The 22,282-nt window shown below is 40.9% G+C and overlaps 1 protein-coding gene across 2 annotated transcripts in view; it reads left to right on the top strand.

Moving 5' to 3' along the window:
* rcan3 (regulator of calcineurin 3) overlaps positions 1 to 22,282 on the top strand; it is a 42,072-nt gene that overhangs the window by 1,581 nt on the left and 18,209 nt on the right. Inside the window, exon 1 of one of the 2 annotated variants that reach the window (XM_060880239.1) lies at positions 11,865 to 12,119. The exons of the other annotated variant lie outside the window; for it this stretch is intronic. Coding sequence (XP_060736222.1) covers positions 12,033 to 12,119 — 87 coding nt within the window. The 5' untranslated portion in view covers positions 11,865 to 12,032. Of the gene's footprint in view, positions 1 to 11,864; positions 12,120 to 22,282 lie in introns of those variants that run through there. 2 annotated transcript variants of the gene reach the window in all.

Raw genomic sequence — 22,282 nt, 5'->3', positions numbered from 1 at the left:
ATGTTCCTGTGATTTAACCCATTTGTGGCAGCATGTTTGCTTCTCTGCAACTGTGGTTGAAAATATTTCCCTGGTAAACAATCATACATCATACTGGAAGTGAAAAGCAATCACAGCAATAGGAGCTGTAAAGGAAATTCTGGCAGTTCTTTTTCTGTTCGATTTTGAGGATAAAAGCACAATGATTTGAATCCGTGTGGTGATAAAAGTCTAGAACGTAATCCCACATACGTTAAATCTTAGGTAGCGTGTATACAGTAGGAGTTTGTCATTATGGTTAATGTAAGGTTTTTTTAAAAAAACAGAGCAGGATCATCAGTGTGCCTCTCAGCAACACCCATTCTTCTTCTGATATACAGTTTGCTATTGGCTGTCAGACCATGATTCTGGTTGTTGTCTTCAATCTTTACTCCAGAAATGGATTCTCAGCCGCAGCATGCACTGAGAAGACTTTTCCCCCCCACAGTCAAAGCCCTGACTTTAAAGCTGTCAGTTGTTTTGATTTGATTTGTATCTCTCTTTCGCCCATTCTCTCTTGACCAGTTCCCACTTACATTTAGCAGACACCCTTATCCAGAATGACATACATTTGGTCTCATTTTATACAACTGAGCAATTGAGGATTAAGCAGTGACAGTTTGGTGGACCAGGGATTTAAACTCACAACCTTCCAATCTGTTGTCCAACGCCTTAACCAGTGAGCTACCACATCCCCACTAGTTCCCACTCACCCGCTGCTCATGGTGCATTACTGGGCAGCAGAACATACTCTGAGGAAAGCGCTTTCTGCCCTCTTCCACATACCTGAGCTCACAGATGCCCTGGAGTTCGATTGACAAGAGGAGAGAGCAATGCTTTACCGCCCACCCTGACAGTCCAGAGAGCATGGTCAGGATTCAAATGCATAATCTTTAGCTGATCAATAAAACACTTTCCTTCTCTCATATTTTAAGGTTGCTCACTGGATATACGTTTGTTATTGTTAGGCACACAATATGAATCTGTGCTTTAATCTGTCGCTGTCTCCGAGGGACACCTCTCTCTGAGCTACCACACTAGCTAAAGCTAATCAGCAGGTAATTATGTGGTGCTCAAAGAGCTTGAATAGTCAAAAATCATGTTGAAAGAAATGAAAGAAGAGCTTTTATTATTTCCTGTTCAATCGTAGTTTGTTATACAGACTTTAAGCAGAAAGGCCGTTTCCGTAGTGCAATAAATTTTGTCTGCAATCTATAGAAAAGTGCCTCCGAAAATACATTCTAGGCTTTTTAAGGAACCCAAAGGAAGCATTGGGGAAAGAGATTGTCCTGCTAAAACGAAAGGACAGCATGATAATGTATGAAGAATGTTGATATGTTGATCAAGCAAAACACTGTCCTGTGTATTTTTGTATAGAGTGGGAAGGTGTGAGTTAATCCTTCAACATGAAGATAAAAATAACTGTGCAGTTAGGGACACGGGTAGTAAAGCATTCTGGGTGACCCTGACGTGCTTGTCGCTTGGTACATCATATCTATTCTCTGGACAACAGACTAAAAATAACACATGGATGCGTGTGTACACCTCTCTTAAAGCTTTCTTAAAGTTTGGCCAATAACTGTAGCATTATCATCATTAGGGTCCTTCAGCATCATCAGACATCATGACCTCTACACCACTGTGTAATTTAGCTGTTGACCTGCTTTCAAGGTTTTCAGGTTCAGTGTGTGTGTGTGTGTGTGTGTGTGTGTGTGTGTGAGAGAGAGAGAGAGAGAGAGAGAGAGAGAGAGACTTTTGACTTTTTACAATCCTTTATTTGCACAAGTCACATATAAAAATGAGAGTGATTTAAATAAATAAATAAATAAATAAAATATTAAATTAATTTCAGGGTAGAGATAACAGTAGTAATTTGTTTAGCTCTGGTCCAAAGATGAGTTCCCATTCAGTAACAGAGCACAGAGCATTATCACAGCACCACACTGATTTAAAAATCATTCATGCTTTAAAAAAAAAACAAAAAACAATCAGGACTCTTGATTTATCCAGTCTGGAGAATTTTTATCTTTTAGCATCACAGTCTATGTTTTGTGCTATCTTGTTTTTTCCAGCTCAGGTATATTGCCATTATTTTTTTGCCTGTGGCCCATTTAATACTAAGAATAAAAGACTGAAAAGTAAAATCAGCATCAAAAGACCTTAAAAGCATGAAAAACAGTTTCTCTCTGTGAACAAAACGGACAATCGTGTGTAACATCAGGGTTTAAAATGGAAATAAATGTTCACATAGATAATACTATGTAAAGTCCTCCACTGGACAGTGGTTTATACAGTGCCTGCAATTCTGGTTTAATATCATCATTAAAACCAAGAACATTTCTCCATGGAGTGTCTACCCTCCCACTCAGGTTTTTCTTATTTAAAACTTTAACACAGGCTCTGTAGAACAGCTCCCCCGACAATGTCAGGAAGTCCATCTCCCCTTCGCACAAAGGTCAGGAGAAATGTTCAGCTGGCAATGGGTCCTTCTTCTACAGGACCAGTCTCTTTGTGTTGGTAGTCAATCAACCAAACATGCCCCTCTGATGTTAGGAAGGATCTCCAGTGGTGTAAGATCTGATTGACAATGAACATGGACCGCAGCCCCATATGCACTGCCAGGTCCTCTGCCCTTGACAGATATTTTCCTGATATGTTCATAAGTTCCCGGAGTGTCACAATGCCTGAAGAGATGAGAGTCCTGGACATTGCAGGAATGGCCGCATTGGAGATGTCTATGCGCCCGCTGTACAACAGAGACTCCTCCAGCAGCCAGTGTAATGTTACACAGCCTTTGTTTTGTTTTTTAAAAGAGTTCCAGATTTTAAAAAGTCCACAATAAAAAAAGGTAATCCAGAAACATCCAACCTTTTGGTGTCCATTAGAAACAAAATCCTGTCCAGCCTTAGACCACAACTGTGCTTTATAATCCACTGGCTGCTGCGCTCCATACCAAGACTTTAGGTAGAGTGAGGAGTCTTTGTATGAACTGGAGATGGAAAGCTTCAGCTCTGCTGGCTAGGTGGACCAGCCCCTGCCCTCCTTCCTCTTTGGGAAGATGTAGGACACTCTGAGGAATCTTTTATAGACCATCTCAGTAGAAGTCCACCAGCAGACTCTGGATGTTCACTAGCAGGTTTGGAGGCGGATCCACGCATGCCAGCTTGTTCCAGAGGGACGACGCTGCGAGGTTGATGATGACCAGTATTCCCCCCTTGTAGGACATCCTTGGAACCAGCCGCTTCCATCTGCTCAGTTTACCCTTCATTTTCTGTACAGTGCCATCCCAGTTTTTATTTAAAATCTCATTGTTCCCGAGGTAGACACCCAATTATTCAAAACCGCCTGTTTTCCACACTAAACCTCCTGGTAGTGTATGCTGCCCACCTCCCCACTCTCCTACTAAAATGACTTCACTTTTTGCGCAGTTGACCTTGGCAGAAGGTAAAAACTGAAAATCGTTTTAAATATCAGTTAAAACATACAGATCTTTCTGTGAGGCAATCATAACTACCAGGTCATCTGCATACTCTTATAAACATAGTGAAGCATTGGTGTGTGGAATGTTAAAACTAGAAAAATGAGACCTCAGTTTCCATAAGAGTGAGTACAGCATACCTGAAAGAGAACAGCCTTGTCAAATACCTCTGTACACTTTAAAACACTCACATAAACCACCGTTAACCTTCAGTACACTCTCAATTTCACTATTCAACACCTTGATCATGACTAGAAAACCTTGGCTGAGCCCGAATGTTTCCAGCACCTTCCACAAATAGTCATGCTCAACGCAGTCAAATGCCTATTCTAGAAAAATCAGTCCAGTCTTTAATCCCAATAGCTTGGAGACGTCCAAAATGTCACAAATTAAGTATACGTTATTGAATATTCACCTATCAGGGACACAGTACTACCTGGTCTTGGTAAATGAGCTGCTCCGTTACCTTAGTCAGTCTCGAGGCTAATGCTTTTGAGAGCAGCTTGCATCAGTACACAGTAGTGACACCGGGCACCAGTTTTTCAGGTCCGTCAGATCCCCCTTTTTTGGCAGTAGGATAAGGATGGCCCTCCTGCAGCTCAAAGGGAGTCTACCTCTCCTCACACTGTCCTGTAGAATGCCCAACACATCCTGCCTTATAACTACCCAGAAAGACCTGTAAAACTCAGCAGGTAGACCATCTATCTACCCATCGATTCTCCATATGTCAGCTTTCTGTCTATCTCCCTGGTTGCTTGCTTAGAGAGCTTTGGCAGGTCAAGAAGGAAACTCTCATCCACCATCTGTGCCCCTGACCACTCACTGCTGTACAGCTTACAAGTAGAATCTTACTGTCTGCTTGCGAATTTCAGTGGGCTCCGATGAGAGATTCCCTGATTCTGTTCACATAGCATGTATGAATCTTTTCTGTCCAATCGTTTGCTCTAAATTGAAGAAGAACTTAGAAGGAGCATCCATCCCAGTCACACTGTTAAAGCATGAGCGGACCAGCGCCCTTTGTGCTGTGATGTCTAACAAGTGGTTTAATTTGGCTTTTTTATTTTTTAGGGTTTCAAAATTCCCTCGATCTCTTGTGTACTCCAAACACTGTAGTTCCACTATTTCTATCTCCAGAGCTTTCATAGATCTAACAATGTGTCCTTTGACGATGAGTGTACTGTTGACAAAAAACCTTGCCAGGGAGAGTGTATTATCTATGGCCTGGGCCCACGTGTACTGTCTCTTTTTTCATTAAATGTTCTCCATATATCACATAACTTGTGGGCCTCCATCATCTCCCACAGATGCTTATGGGAAGCCACATACGTGAGGCTCTGATCTAAAATATCTGTTATACAGTTAAATTCTCCACCTAAACTGAAAATATCAGCAGTGTCGCAGTCAGCAATCACATTGTTTATTTTATCTAAAAAACGTATCCTCTCCACTACATTGGTGGGAGCGTACACACTTTTTATGAGAATGAGGTTTTAGTTTTTATCTTTCACCTTTAAAAAGCCTCCCATTTAAAAACTCTTCATAAATTTGCAAACAAACAGCAAGGCAACTCCAACACTTAGTGTTGTGTTATGACCACCAATCACCAACCCGTACCACTCCTAGACCAATCAATGGCATTACTGGACTTCTGGGCTTCGGCTTACTTTCCTTCAGCTTAGTTCCAGGGCCTTCAGCAGGCGGCCAAATCTGTAGCTGCAGGGGGAATGACCCCAGCCGGCTCAGCTGCTTCTTGCCTCGGTTGCTCAGAAACTCTGGGGTCACTCTGCATCTCAGGACAGACCCGAACAAGTTGTCCCGTTTTGCCACAGTAAAAACATTTCATATGTAATCAAAACCATCAATGTTAAATTTAAAAACAGCATTCAGCTCTTCTGTACCTTGCTCAAAAACCATAAAAGACCACTCTCCACACAGACACTGGGTGTTTAACAAGTGGGGATTTTCAGCCAAGGGGAATTTTCTTAATGTCTTAATGTCAACATCGTTCTAAAAAACAGCAATTGCCCTATTAATTCAGGAGGCAGAGACGATGTTCTCGTGCCCCACTAGAACACACTCAACACTCGCCACACACACCAATCACACGCCGTGCTGGCGAGTTACAACTTTCGCAACTTTCGCACAGCTTCGTGCTCCGAATCGCCATGCTCCTCTAACACACATGCACTCACTTACACACATGCACGCAGGCACGCACCTACACTCACACGTGCTAACACACAGCTACTTGCTCACACACATGCTCACACAACAAAAACAATTAATCCAAGATGTTAAACTGAGAAAATTGCATAAAATGCCAAAGAATTGGCAAGATGCCAATCGCTTTCACCGGCTCAACACGCAACCCTTACTCATCCACTATGCATGCGTAGAGGGAGACAGATGGAGAGAGACAGACAGACAGAGAGAGAGAGAGAGAGAGAGAGAGAGAGAGGCAGTCAGACAGAGACGCAGACAGACAGACAGACAGACAGACAGACAGAGAGGGAGAGAGAGAGAGAGAGAGAGAGAGAGAGAGAGAGAGACATACTTGCAGAGACAGAAAGAGCCTGGTGAATGGCAGGGACCATAATTTTCTCTCTGGACTAATATTTTATTAAAACTTGGAATTTAAAGCAGACCATTTGTTGTTGTTGTTGTTGTTGTAGTTGTTGTAGTTGTTGTTGAATTTGATATTTTCACCTGAAAATGACCAGCCACAACTTTAAATTACATAACATTTTCTATTACCTTGATACTGTACCTGGACAGGAAATGGACAGGCTTTTACTCCAAGATGGATGCACACAATTCCTGTATTATCTAACAGCCAGGGAGCCCTTTGAAAAAAATCATTAAGTGTGCATTTAGTACTGATTTATTTTAATAAACATAATCCAGCTATTCAGCTATTAGGCTTTTTGTGTAATAGTGTACAGTAATATACTTTAGTTCAAGTTAGAATATTATCTATAACAACTCTGTGATAAATATAATAGCTTTTATAATGGTGGCTTGTGATTTCAAGCACTGTAACAAAATTTTGAAGAATCAGATATTTTTAGATTCACCTTCACTTCACTTTGGCTTCATGTTGCTTTCCAAAAGAAACAGCCATTTTGGTGGTGTATTAATTAATTACAGTTGTTTCTAAAAATAAGTCTAGCCAAAAAAGGAAAGCTGTTCTTCTCATCCTTATATAATACTGAATATTTGGCTAAAATAGACTTGTTTGTCTTCTCCTGTGCTCCTAGATGTGACTTTAGACAGAAAGGATTGGAGGACTGAGATGAAAATAGTCTCTACTGCTCTTTGGATCATGATGATATTAATATAGGAATTGGGCATGAAGATGGAGATAATGGAGATGCAGTGTTTCTGAGTCACCAGGCAACAGGCACACATTGTCTCTCCTTCATTCACATTCCTTTTCTGTTCATTATTAATTCAGGCTGTTTATATGAACTGTGGAACTGTTTTTTTTTTTTTTTTTTATGTATTTCCTGTGAATCTGTTCTTTCTCTCTATGTCTTTTTCATTCTCTATCTATTTCTGCTGCATCACCCTGCATTCCTCTGCACCTGGACCCTCCCTGTCTCTCTCTCTCTCTCTCTCTCTCTCTCTCTCTCTCTCTCTCTCTCTCTCTCTCTCTGTTCTATAAATATCTTGCCCTAGTTTGCTGCAGCTGCAGTGAAGCCAGAGGCTGGTAGAGAAGGGTGAGATAGCAAAGCAGTCTACACACACACACACCACACACACACACACAATCCAGATTTATTCATTTGCACTATATGTAATTAATTCCACCTGCCCAAACATTAAACCACTCAGATATTTCCAATAAATTGTTTCCAGGTCTTAAGCTTGAACCTGCCAGACAAGATGGATAGACCAGTGCACAACAGCTCATAAACACACAAACACCACAGCATGATGTCTGTCACACACATACACACGCGCACACACACAGTGCCATCGCTGTATATTGTGTGAGATTCATATACACACACACACAGTGCCATCGCTGTATATTGTGTGAGATTCATACACACACACACACACACACACACACACAGTGCCATCTCTGTATATTGTGTGCGATTCATACACACACACACACACACAGTGCCATCTCTGTATATTGTGTGAGATTCATACACACACACACACACACACACACACACACAGTGCCATTGCTGTGTATTGTGTGTGATTCATACACACACACACGCACGCACACACGCACACGCACACACACACACAGTGCCATCTCTGTATATTGTGTGAGATTCATACACACACACACACACACACACACACACACACACACACAGTGCCATTGCTGTATATTGTATGAGATTCATACACACACACACACACACAGTGCCATTGTTGTGTATTGTGTGTGATTCATACACACACACACGCACGCACACACACACGCACACACACACAGTGCCATCGCTGTGTATTGTGTGTGATTCATACACACACACGCACGCACACACACACGCACACACACACACACACACACACACACACACACACAGTGCCATCGCTGTGTATTGTGTGTGATTCATACACACACACACACACGCACACACACACATGCACACACACACACAGTGCCATCTCTGTATATTGTGTGAGATTCATACACACACACACACACACAGTGCCATTGCTGTATATTGTATGAGATTCATACACACACACACACACACACAGTGCCATTGTTGTGTATTGTGTGTGATTCATACACACACACACGCACGCACACACACACGCACACACACACAGTGCCATCGCTGTGTATTGTGTGTGATTCATACACACACACGCACACACACACGCACACACACACACACACACACACAGTGCCATCGCTGTGTATTGTGTGTGATTCATACATACACACACACACACACACACACAGTGCCATCGCTGTATATTGTGTGTGATTCATATTTATATCCCATTATTATATTCAAATGTGAGTACTCGTAAAAAAAGTCAAAACAGTGGAGTGCTACAATGATTCATGGTTCTATGAAAACTATTGGGGAGGGGGTGTTCTGTGTAAAGTGCACCAACAAATATACCTGGAAGCATTATCTGTTCTACTGCCCTGCTTTTCTTCCTACATACAAAACAAAAGACGGTTCTATTAGTTGTACTGACAGGGAAAATAATGCACTGTCTGGAAAAACAAAATCACACGGTTCAATGGTTTATAGTTCTGAAAACCCAACAACAGACCTGCTATTGGCCATGTTTTACTGCCTTTGAAAGAAAATAGGTTTTAGAGAGAAAGTTGCTGTAATGTATATGATAACGGGAAATAACGTTTCACAGACAATCCAGATCATTCATAGACATGTCATTTTTAATCATTGACCTGATTGAGAAGGAGTGAAATAATGTTCCTAGAAAACCACAAATCAGTAAAGGATGATGCATGAGTTTGGTTGTTTCTCTGACAATGTCAGTGCCTCTGAATGAGATCACCTCTTCAGGCAAACAGATCCATTTGATATCTTAAGGCGCTGCATTGAACTTTTCACATCCACACCCAGGTGCATGGTCACATGTACAGTAGGTTGGTAGTTACTGAAATATTCTATGCTTGCCACACAAACCCTGATCATTCAGACATCTGAGAGAGGGAAGTGTTACTAATGCAAATTAAGCAGGTGATTAGGTGTTTGGCTGAAAAACCTACAAAATAAACCCTGGCTATTCCAAAAACCTTTTGTGCAACAAAAATAAACTAAAAAAAACCCCGCTTAAATTAACTTAATTAATGCAATAATACAAATCTTTTTTCTTTTTTGTCTCAGCCAGTAATACAATTTTAGACTCTATTTCACTATTACTGATAGTCCTTGTTTATTTAAATTCTAGCTATGCAAATTAATATCCTTACAATTTAATATCCTTAACTTCACATAGCCTAGTGGTTAAGGTGTTGGCCTACCAATCAGAAGGTTGTGAGTTCAAATCCCAGGTCCATCAGGCTACTGCTGCTGGGCCCCTGAGCAAGGCCCTTAACCCTCAATTGCTCAGTTGTATAAAATGAGAGAGAATGTAAGTTGCTCGGGTTAATGGCATTTGCCCAAATGCTGTAAATGTAAAAAATAAAAGGGAGAAACAAAAGGAAAATAAATCAACAACAGCACAAGCAAAATCAGGCATGAGCAGTAAATAACAGTAAACCTCAAGTGCAATTCTCAGTGACACACAGTGAATCAATATTTCTTCAAATTCAATATTGTCAGTGTAAATTTACTCAAAATGACCAGAAACTTAGGTCCAGTGTCCACCTTATTCCCGTTTAGGTGTTCCAGTTATAGAACACTGCTTTGTGGGAAAAAATATATATAATTCTATATAATTTAAAAAGAAAACAAAAGGTTGTACACATGAGCCTGTGACTTCAACTTTGTATAAACTGTCAGAGTTGAACACCCTTTGCTGCACTGAAGCAGTGTACAATGCTGAGGGCCTTCTAGAAGATCATCAGCAGGGCATCAGCAAACAGGAAAGGAGGGATACGTGAAGATCCAAAAAAAAAAGAAAAAGGGAAATAAAAACAACCTTGCAAAGACCAGACAAAAATCACATTTAACTTTCAAAATAAAATAAAAAATGTAAATTCCATAAATTAAAGTCTTTAAAGTACACCAAATGCAATTTTTTAAACATTTACTCTTTTCATCAGCACGACTTTTTAAAGAATTTATAACTCTGACATTAAAGAATAGGGGGCACGGTGGCTTAGTGGTTAGCACGTTCGCCTCACACCTCCAGGGTCGGGGATCAATTCCCGCCTCCACCTTGTGTGTGTGGAGTTTGCATGTTCTCCCCGTGCCTCGGGGGTTTCCTCCGGGTACTCCGGTTTCCTCCCCCGGTCCAAAGACATGCATGGTAGGTTGATTGGCATCTCTGGAAAATTGTCCGTAGTGTGTGATTGCGTGAGTGAATGAGAGTGTGTGTGCCCTGTGATGGGTTGGTACTCCGTCGAGGGTGTATCCTGCCTTGATGCCCGATGACGCCTGAGATAGGCACAGGCTCCCCGTGACCCGAGGTAGTTCGGATAAGCGGTAGAAGATGAATGAATGAATGAACATTAAAGAATAAAATCAACAATGGCACAGAAATAGCTCTAGTTAGCTACCTTAAACACATGAGCCAAAAAAACTACATAAACACATTCAAGTAATAAATAACCCCTTTACTTAATTCTCTATTCTCATTCATTCTTTTTCAATACTTTTACATTATTATACATGGCTACATGACACTCAAGATTCAAGATGGATTCAAAATGAGACTCAGATTCAAGAAATCTCTTGTTTACAAAGAAATTTGTTCACTTCTTGGGACTAACTAAAACGCGATGAACTCAGGTTCAGTCGACTCCTTTTTGTTAGAAATGTCGACAATGTTTCTAATCTCAACTCGTGATTTTTGGTTATAACTTTGTTTCTCTCTCAACGTAAGAATTTCAACCACGTGCGCTCCTACACAGGCTTGAGTCGAGACTGTGCCTCTTTCTCATCCACGCGTCTAACGATGCAACCAACAAAGGGCGATGCTTTTACCAATTACTCAATCTCATGCTCTTCTGGTCCATGGAATTTACTGTTACTACCTATTCAACAATAATCAAAACATAACAAAATATTCATACGCACGTATATTTATTTATTTAAATGTTGGTTTATGACACTAAAATCCATTTAATGTCATGTGTTACAAAAATGTTACTGTGAGTAAAGTCAATGTTTATACTCACATTACACACGTTATACAAACTGAGATTATACATTTACAGTTGCAGCTCGTGACAAGTAGATGTGGGCGTGTCCAGTGACGTAACAATGTTAAGAAAATTTTACTATGCAAATCTAGAGGTACATTACAATGTCAATGACGCTAATCACCGATAAAATGTATTACTATGGCAACCAGTAGAATTGTTTCACTTTACGTGGTACTAAAAACGCTCACCGGTGATATGACTGTAAAGCACGCCCTCTCGTGGCTGATTGCTTTATTAGTGACTGTTAACTGCAGTAAAATCATGGTTGTCTATAGTGGATTTTCGTACAAGCAGGCCTTTCTTGAACCTATGACATGCTGACAGAACGTGCATGAGGGATCATTTGTGTAATGACTAAATGAGAAACAAAGCATATGATAAAAAGAAACCTTGAAACTAATTCAAAAACTATTTTCAGTGAATGCAGGAGCTGGTGGCGTCAGTGCCGGGACGCGCGCTGATTGGTGCTTTTGGACCGGCTTAGCTCCGCCCCTTGCGTTCAAGACAGCGAGGGTCAGACAGGCAGGAGTCAGCGAGTGTTTAGGTCTCTTCTGTAGCGCATCTCAGGTGAGATCAGTGAACATCGGTGCACATTTAACCAGTCTAACTCTGAAAGGGCAAGAGGAACGAGAGAAAATAACAGGAATAACATCAGATCTGTTTAAAGACAACACAAAAACATCCCGGCGCTGATCGTTTTAAGAGGGAATGCCATCGATCGATATGAAACTGGAACTGGTGACGCTCATCGCCTGCGACGTGGATGATGAGGTGTTCACGTCTGACAAGATGCAGGTACGGATCATGTGTGTGTAAGAACATATAAGACCATCCTGTGTAATGTGTGGCATCTCTCTCTCTTTCTCTCAGTCATTCTCTCTATCTCTATCTCTCTGCCATTCTCTCTCTCTCTCTCTCTCTCTCTCTCTCTCTCTCTCTCTCTCTCTCTCTCTCTGTCATTCTCTCTCTGTCATTCTCTCTCTGTCATTCTCTCTCTCTCTCTCTCTCTCTCTCTCTCTCTCTCTCTCTCTCTCTCTCTCTTTCACTCCCCCCCTCTCTCTGTCTCTCTTTCTCTCCCCCTCTCTCTCCCCTCTCTCTCTTTCTCTGTCTCCCCCCCCCCATGCTGAAGCTTCATGCTCACCAAGTGTTTACTGTTTTCCCAGGGTCATAGTTCTAATATTTCTCTCTCTCTCTCTCTCTCTCTCTCTCTCTCTCTCTCTCTCTCTCTCTCTCTCTCTCTCTCTCTCTGTTTCTCTCTCTCACTCTCTCTCTCTCTCTCTCTCTCTCTCTCTCTCTGTCACTCTCTCTCTCTACATGCTGAAGCTTCATGATCACCAAGTGTTCAGGGTCATAGTTCTAATATTTCTCTCTCTCTCTCTCTCTCTCTCTCTCTCACTCTCTCTCATTAAGTGAGCTTATAATAGCCCAAGTGATTCCAGCAAGAGCGATTTGACCAGTATGATATAATTAATACACAATGTCAAAGTCTCATCATTACACAGTTGTTTAATTTGATCTATGCGGCGAAGGACGGTTGCTACGGTCGCCCCGACGTAACCACGCCCCCTGACAACAGCTCTGTGTGATCTCTTTTGTAGTGTTAAAACAAATCCAATTATACTGCAATTAAAATTTTTGATTTGACAAAATTAAATGATCTGAAACCGTTTTCTGTCGCGTTATTTTGGGAGTTTTGCTGTCACAAAATAAAAATAAAAAAAATCTAATGAATAAGTACAGGAGAAGGCTGATGTCCAAAATGAGCCTCATTGAGAAAATAATGTCCTGAATGCACGTTGTTGTTTGTGGGGAACGGGGAGTCGTTAGGGACAAACTGCTAAACTGTTTTTTTGTGAATGAAGCTGCAGCTCCGCATTAACATTCCGCTGCACGCGTCGGTGACGTCATCGGTGCGCTAAAACGAGTGACGCGCGCGCGAAGCGCAGGGAGGAATTTTATAGACTCGGTAAAAAGTGACCGGAGAAAACCTTGATTTAGACGCATTGGCGAACCCTGTTCTTCTCATTCACATGTGCCCACACCATCCAAACTAACCTACCTTCATACTGCAGGTGTGTGTGTGTGTGTGTGTGTGTGTGTGTGTGTGTGTGTGTGTGTGTGTCTGTGTGTGTGAGAGAGGGAGAGAGAGAGAGAGAGAGAGAGAGAGAGAGAGAGAGAGAGTGTGAGAGTGAGTGAGTGAAAGAGTGAGAGAGTGAGTGTTTGTGTGAGAGAGTGAGAGAGATTGAGTGTGTGTGTGTGAGAGAGAGTGAGAGAGTGTGTGTGTGTGTGTTAGATAAGGTATACCTAGATGCATGAGTCAATGCTGTTGAAGTGTTTGTACATTTTATTATATTAGTAGATTTTGCTTTATTAAAAGAAGCAGAATGCCAAACAGTTGTTTATTGTGTGTGTCTTTGTGTGTGTGTCTTTGTGTGTGTGTCTTTGTGTGTGTGTCTTTGTGTGTGTGTCTTTGTGTGTGTCTGTGTGTGTGTCTGTGTGTGTGTTAGATTATCATAAAGATGATGTAATGCAATGCATAATGTCGTATGTTAGAATGTCTGTGGCAAAAAGCAAGCAAAATGTGAAATCAGGTTCAAATGGGTTTATTTGAAGCAGCAGCTAATGATGTGAATAACTATATAATCTCAAAGAAAAACTACTAGACTAAAGAGACTTAGTCACAGACTAGCCATTGTGTTTAAGGTAATATTCATTATTCAGGATTGCCAGGTTTCAGAAAAATATCCAGTTCAACTCCATCTCAAAAACCACAAGAAAGACCTGAAACCCAGCACAGTTTTGGCATCAGATATTTTTAGCCTTTTGTATTTCTGATGTACAACATTTTTCCACAGTTATCCACTATCATCTCTCTCCAAATCTGCAATATAATATATTCTACAATAGAATTGATTCTGTACATCATAGATACAATGTCTGCACTTACACTTTGAAATTTGTATAAATTTATTAGATTTATTTTGATTTGCCATGAGATCTTGGCTGCACATTATATTTGACCCAGCTCAATCTGGCAACCCTGCCATTACCGGTCATGTCTGCTTCTCCTCCACTGAGCATGGGGCAGAGTGATTCCTGCCCCAAGGGGCTGCTATTAGAGCTTTTTGGAGTTTCCATTTATGACAACTAGGTACAGTAATAACTGTATGGAAGGTAAGTGGGGCAGTGAAGCACGGTGTAACTCGATTGTGTAACATTAGAAATGTAACGGAATCAAAAGCATATCTGCTTACATCTGTCCAACATTAACATTTTTTAAAATTCCTTTCTCAGTCAAATAAGATGATTAGTATTTCGACTGAACCGAAAATTATAGAGTTGTTTTATAAGGGCTTAATCATGAATCAAAAAAAAATGGAGATGAGTCTGAAACTTTGTCTGGTCTTAATTGAAGGTTATTAGGGGAGATTATTTAGTTAAATCTAGCACACAGAAAAAATGTAAGAAAAAATTGTCTACATTACCTTATACTTTTGGTTCAATTGTTTTTTTGCTCTCTCTCTCACACACACAAACACACAGACACACACACATTTATTCAGGTGAGTGTTTGTCATCCAGTTGTGATGCACCACAGAAGCTGTAGAACTGCAGTTATAGCCACAGTGTGTGTCTCAACCAACAAACACCCAGGACATAGGTAGCAGATTGTTACCAGTGTTGATCAACTGTTTTTTTGTGTCCGATTAAATGAAACACATAGCCATCCTTTTAGTTAGGCAATGAGTCATTGTTTGTATGTGGCTAACCATGAACGACTACACCTCCCATCAAGCCTTGCTTCCCCATGGTGTGTTTATCACTAATCATGCACACACACATCATTTCTCCTGTGTGCTGTTAAACCTTGTTTGTGCCGTTGCTATGTCGATAGTCATTATTTTTTGGTTTTGCTTGTTTTGGCTGCTGGTCAGGGACCGGTCAAGATAGATATAGACATAGAAACAGAGAGATAACCAGGAAGAAAGAGACAATTTACTTTATTTATTTACTAATTGCACCAGTTAAAAATATAATCAAGAAAGGGAGAGGTAGAAGAAGAAATATTAGCAGTTAAAGATTGCTTTGAGTGGGAATAATCCTTGTTTCAGCTCAGGTTTAAGGAGATTTAATAAGATTTAATAACACCAGATACCGGTGTTCATTATAGAAAAGACAGCATCTGCTTTGTTTATCATATCTGTTCATTTTTGCTTTTGTTTCTGAGCATGTTTTAATGCATATTCATCCTGACAGTGTGGTGATGTGGAAACAAATTTATGATCCCACATTTTGTCCTTGTTTTCATTGTCAGGTGACCTGTACCTGTACTTTTTCTCAGTCTACCAAGAGTACTGAACTGGGGCATATGGTTATAAATACTGCAGACCATAGATAGGTTATCGCAGTTGTAATTCAAGACAGGCAATCACCAGACCTGGCAACATTTTTCCAATCTTTAGCTGTCCTGTTTGGGAGAGTCTGTGCCAAATGTAGCCTCGGTTTCCTGTTCTTTGCTGACGAGTGCAACCTACCTGAAGGTTCATTGCTGGGATGCTTTTCAGCTCATCATGGTTGTACAGAGTAAGGATTTGAGTTGCTGTGAGCTCACACTGGTCTGGTCATTCTCCTCTGAATTATTTGCATGTATTTTTTTTCACCATTCTGTGTAAACTTAGACGTAAAAAAAAAAAAAAAAACTCCATCAGCGATAGGAAATCAGCAGTTTTTGAGAAACTCAATATGGGCACAAGTAAACATACCACAGAGTCACTAAGATCACATTTTTCTCATTCTGATGCCTCTTTTCATGCCACATGATTGTCTGACTGGATAATTACATGAGTGAGTGAGTGAGTGAAAGGACTGAATAACTGAGTGAAAGGAGCAAGTGAGTGAAGCGAGCGAGTGAGTGAGTGAAGGGAGCGAGTGAGTGAGTGAAACGAATGAATGAAAGGAGCGAATGAGTGAGTGAGTGAGCAAAATTAGCAAATGAGTGAGTGAGCGAAAGGAGCGAGTGAGTGAGTGAGCGAAAGGATCGAGTGAGTGAGCAAAATTAGCGAATGAGTGAGTGAGTGAGCAAAATTAGCAAATGAGTGAGAGAGTGAAAAAAGCGAGTGAGTGAGTGAGCGAGCGAAAGGAGCGAGTGAGTGAGTGAGTGAGTGAAAATAGTGAGTGAGTGAGTGAGCGAAAGGAGCGAGTGAGTGAATGAAAGGAGCGAATGAGCGAGTGAAAAGAGCGAATGAGTGAGGGAGTGAGCAAAAGTAGCGAGTGAGTGAGAGAGTGAAAGTAGCGAGTGAGTGAGAGAGTGAACGAAAGGAGCGAGTGAGTGAGTGGGCCGAAATGAGCGAGTGAGTGAGTGAGGGAGCGAATGAGCGAGCCAGGAAGTGAGCAGGATAGTGAGTGAGTGAAAGGAGCAAGCTAGTGAGTGGAATGAGTAAGTGAGTGGAATGAGTGAGTGGAATGAGTGAGTGGAGTGAGTAGAATGAGTGAGTGGAGTGAGTGAGTGAGTGGAGTGAGTAGAATGAGTGAGTGGAGTGAGTGAGTGGAGTGAGTGAGTGGAGTGAGTAGAATGAGTGAGTAGAATGAGTGAGTAGAATGAGTGAGTGAGTGGAGTGAGTGAGTGGAGTGAGTGAGTGAGTAGAATGAGTGAGTAGAATGAGTGAGTGGAGTGAGTGAGTGAGTGAGTAAGTAGAATGAGTGAGTGAGTGGAATGAGTGAATGACTGAGTGAGTGAGTGAGTATAATGAGTGAGTAGAATGAGTGAGTGGAGTGAGTGGGTGAGTGGAGTGAGTGAGTGAGTGGAATGAGTGGAATGAGTAGAATGAGTGAGTGGAGTGAGTGAGTGAGTGAGTGAGTAGAATGAGTGAGTGGAATGAGTGAGTGAGTAGAATGAGTGAGTGAGTAGAATGAGTGAGTGAGTGAGTGGAATGAGTGAGTAGAATGAGTGAGTGAGTAGAATGAGTGAGTGAGTAGAATGAGTGTGTGGAGTGAGTGAGTGAGTGAGTGAGTGAGTGAGTGAGTGGAGTGAGTGAGTGAGTGAGTGAGTGGAGTGAGTGAGTGAGTAGAATGAGTGAGTAGAATGAGTGAGTAGAATGAGTGAGTGGAGTGAGTGAGTAGAATGAGTGAGTGGAGTGAGTGGGTGAGTGGAGTGAGTGGGTGAGTGGAGTGAGTGAGTGAGTGGAATGAGTGAGTGAGTGGAATGAGTGAGTGGAGTGAGTGAGTGAGTGGAGGGAGTGAGTGAGTAGAGTGAGTGAGTGGAGTGAGTGGAATGAGTGAGTGGAGTGAGTGAGTGGAGTGAGTGAGTGGAGTGAGTGAGTGAGTAGAATGAGTGAGTGGAGTGAGTGAGTGAGTGAGTGAGTGAGTGAGTGAGTGAGTGAGTGAGTGAGTGGAGTGAGTGAGTAGAATGAGTGAGTGGAGTGAGTGAGTGAGTAGAATGAGTGAGGTGAGTGGGTGAGTGGAGTGAGTGAGTGGAGTGAGTGAATGAGTGAGGTGAGTGAGTGGGTGAGTGGAGTGAGTGAGTGAGTGAGTGGAGTGAATGAATGAGTAGAATGAGTGAGTGAGTGGAGTGAGTGAGTGAGTAGAATGAGTGAGTGGAGTGAGTGAGTGAGTAGAATGAGTGAGTGGAGTGAGTGAGTGAGTAGAATGAGTGAGTGGAGTGAGTGAGTGAGTAGAATGAGTGAGTGGAGTGAGTGAGTGAGTAGAATGAGTGAGTTAGTGAGTTAGTGAGTGAGTGGAGTGAGTGAGTGAGTGAGTGAGTGAGTGAGTGAGTGAGTGAGTGAGTGGAGTGAGTAGAATGAGTGAGTAGAATGAGTGAGTGGAGTGAGTGAGTGAGTGGAGTGAGTGAGTGAGTAGAATGAGTGAGTTAGTGAGTGAGTGGAGTGAGTGAGTGAGTTAGTGAGTGAGTGGAGTGAGTGAGTGGAGTGAGTGAGTGAGTGAGTGAGTGAGTGAGTGGAGTGAGTGAGTTAGTGAGTGAGTGAGTGAGTGAGTGAGTGGAGTGAGTGAGTGAGTGGAGTGAGTGAGTGAGTGAGTGGAGTGAGTGAGTGGAGTGAGTGAGTGGAGTGAGTGAGTGGAGTGAGTGAGTGGAGTGAGTGGAGTGAGTGAGTGAGTGAGTGAGTGGAGTGAGTGAGTGAGTGAGTGAGTGGAGTGAGTGAGTGAGTGAGTGAGTGAGTGAGTGAGTGAGTGAGTGGAGTGAGTGAGTGGAGTGAGTGAGTGAGTGAGTGAGTGAGTGAGTGAGTGAGTGAGTGAGTGAGTGAGTGAGTGGAGTGAGTGAGTGAGTGAGTGAGTGAGTGAGTGAGTGAGTGAGTGAGTGAGTGGAGTGAGTGAGTGAGTGAGTGGAGTGAGTGAGTGAGTGAGTGAGTGAGTGGAGTGAGTGAGTGGAGTGAGTGAGTGAGTGAGTGAGTGAGTGAGTGAGTGAGTGAGTGAGCATACAGCTGTTCCTAAAAAAACATTGAGTACCCTACCATACCATATTTGACATAATACTTGTGCCGTTCTTTACTTTTTTACATAAATGGTACATTTTTAATTTCTGCAAACTATTTTGAATGTGCATTGTGACCTTTATTTACTATGCAAATAGCTTTACTTCTCCACCTCTCAGTCATATTGTAATGCTTAGTGAAATGAATCTTCTTTCAGTTATTCACTCTTTTTCTAGTCTGGCTGTCTGTAATGGAGCTCAGCGAAGGAAGACAGGCATGTCCAGCGTTAACGTAGATTTGATTGGACTAGTAATTCTTCCAGCAATACTGAACAGTCACACAGATGAAGCGCTGGTGGCACAGACACATGTATTTTTATGCACAATCTGACAGTGCATAAAAACCTTTTCTTGTGTCTTACTGAGCAACATGACACAGAATCACATCATCTTACAGGAAGCATTTGAATTGTTGGATCAGAGTTTTATGATATTTCAGACCTAGAACTTAACCTAGAACTAATATTTTAGACTTTGAACTTATGCTAATGTTATACGTGTGGATGTAACAAGAATGTTTTACTCACTCACTCACTCATTCATCTTCTACCGCTTATACGAACTACCTCGGGTCACGGGGAGCCTGTGCCTATCTCAGGCGTCATCGGGCATCAAGGCAGGATACACCCTGGACGGAGTGCCAACCCATCACAGGGCACACACACACTCTCATCCACTCACGCAATCACACACTACGGACAATTTTCCAGAGATCAAGAATGTTTTATTTTTTTTTTTATTTGATTAATTATGTATTTATTTTTAGTATTGTTCTCAATACTGATACCTTAATGAATAAACTACTTCAACATTTGACACTCTACTTATTTTCTCCTGGTGTACACAGTGTCAATGAGCGTGCGTTCCTCTACGCTCGTTCTTTATAACACTCGCTAGCTGATTTTAAATTAGCTAGCTTGATAAATTACCTTAGCTGGAGAAGGGTTGCATTGGAGGGGAGCAGGTTTTGTAAGTAAAGTGTATTTTTGTTTCCGTTGCATCAGAACCCCTTTTTGTCACAAAACAATATCTGCTATCTGCAGAAACAGCATACTCTGTAAGACCTGCAGACCTCTGTAGACCTTTTTTCCCCTCTCAACATTTTAGCCAACATTTTTAGCTAGCAGTTGAATTTTATGTTTGAGATTTTAACGGATTACTTATGTTGCATCTAGAATATTGGCACTTGTCCTTTACAGCAACATCGTACACTTACAGTATGCCACATAACCAGTGTGGTATCAGTTTTTTTTTTTTTTATCAGTAAACGAGTTAGCCATCAGATCTATACACAATTCCAGTATCAAATTAAAATTTTATTTGTCACATACACAATCATACACGACATGTAGTGAGAAAGAAAGAAAGCCAATAGTAGAGAAAAGAAACAAAATAAAGGAATAAAGATAAAACATAATATGTATATTGAATATAATATAAGAAGAAATAAATATATATTAAAGAAAATATCAACGTATAATCAGAAAAATATAATCAAATATAAAATATAGTCAGAAAAAATATAATCAGAAACATAGTTAGTGTAATCAAACATTTAGACCCAGTGTTAGCTTTCCATTTTTCTCACCCCTAGCACTTCTCAGCACAGAGGTATAGTGTGATGCAGTGATGTGCATGATTATGGACATACAGTATATGGACATACAGTATATGGACATATATAAATAAAGTGCAGGATGTGCACAGGATCTAGCGATACATCAATAGCAGTATTACTATTGATTCATCCCTCCCTATGTGTTTACAGATTATAGAGTTAACAATAAATAACTTTCATTTTAGTGGGTACCATTATATGTAGAATAAGCGATACCTGGCAGACATACTAATGTTTCTGGTTCAGATTAGCGCAGTTCTGTACTACAGTCAAGTGAAAAACATGCCATTTGTCCCTCTACCTCATTACAGTTGGGGTGGTGGTGTTCTGTGCCTCATAGGTGTATGTCTTTCAGTCAGGGAGGATTTGTAACATGAGAGGGGGAAAGGTTAATGAAGTGAAGGACATTACGTAATGTCCAGCTGAACCTTTGGAAGACTGTCAAATGTTGTTTGGATAATTTTCCTTGTCAACTAATTGTCAGGTTCAACAACAAAACTTTTACAACAAAACTTGTATCATATAAGAATATCCCAGGTAAGCGAACATACCTGGTGTATTTCTTGGGTCATAGTGTGGAAACCAAAGGCAAGAGAAAGAAGGGCCTTTAACTTAAGCTAGTGACCTCGGATACAATTTCACGTTGCTCCCAGAGCCTGTTTGTGTATTTAAATAAAACAATGATGAATGAATTCTTAAGTAAAAGCAAAAACTAATCCTGTCCACAATACTAACTTTAACCTTTGAATCATTTTAAGCAAATTGAGCCATATGTAATGCGTATAGTTCATAGTTAACAATTGTTGGATTGCATGCTCTCGTAAATACACACCTAATTGATTGACAGGTGGATTACTTGATTGTCCGTATGTCAATCATGTTATCTTTCTCGTAAATCAAAAAAAGGGATTTTTTTTTTCACAGATCCAAAAAGTCTGCATTTAAAAGGAAAGCCAGATCTTGCAAGCAGTGTGTGCCTAGATTAATAGGAACTCTGCAACTCTACACCCTTTTTTACACTCCAAACAGCACTACATCATTTACAGCCAATATATCCAACGTGTTTGAGCCAAAGGCGTCTGTATCAAAATACTGTCATCACCCCAAACAGCAGCTTACACTACAGACCAGATAAACTGGCTTTCTTTGTCCCTGCTCTTCACGTAATCAATACTAGTGGCCACGATTGACAAGCCAGGAGTTATAAGCCTCTGGAGAATGTTCCATAACCGTCTATCTATAGATCCTAAACAAACTCTTACAGTCACGTAATGTGTCCCAGAGTTTTCCAGGTTCCTTTGACAATTTGCAGTCAAGCATCACACTCAGCTGTAGCTCAATAGTTCTCCATTTATATCATGTCTGCTTTTATGGTTCATAATAATGAATAACAATAATAGGCCTTCCATTTCAGTGCTGTCTCTGTTATCGCCTAATATTTCATATCTGTAGATTCTCAATCAGAGTCCTAATATGAGGGTTTGATTTATTTCTTTTCAAGGACAGCTAAAGTACTTTTTTTATTTGTTTCAATTCAGACTTCTAGAGGACTATAGGTAGAGAGTTAGATAAGTGATTAGTGTGTTTAATTCCCACTAATTGTTATTTGAACATCTGGACCTTTTGAAGAAGGCCTTTAAATTCTCAGTTGTACAAAAGAGGATGTAAGATAGAACATTAGAACCAACTCAGATTCTATAGTTCTATAGTTCAGTTCTCTATTTGTTCTCAAATTAAACATTTGGTTTTGTGGTTGGTTCTACATATTAGAGATGGACATATTGGATGTCTGGCTTTATGGTTACATACATTTGAACGATAGAACACAAAGTGGAAGAGTTTCTATGGTCCTACATC

The sequence above is a fragment of the Tachysurus vachellii genome, chromosome 10 (assembly GCF_030014155.1).
Source record: "Tachysurus vachellii isolate PV-2020 chromosome 10, HZAU_Pvac_v1, whole genome shotgun sequence".
NCBI classification, from domain to species: Eukaryota; Metazoa; Chordata; class Actinopteri; order Siluriformes; family Bagridae; genus Tachysurus; species Tachysurus vachellii.
Note: the sequence above shows the minus strand (reverse complement) of the source record. Positions and strands in the feature narration are given on the sequence as shown.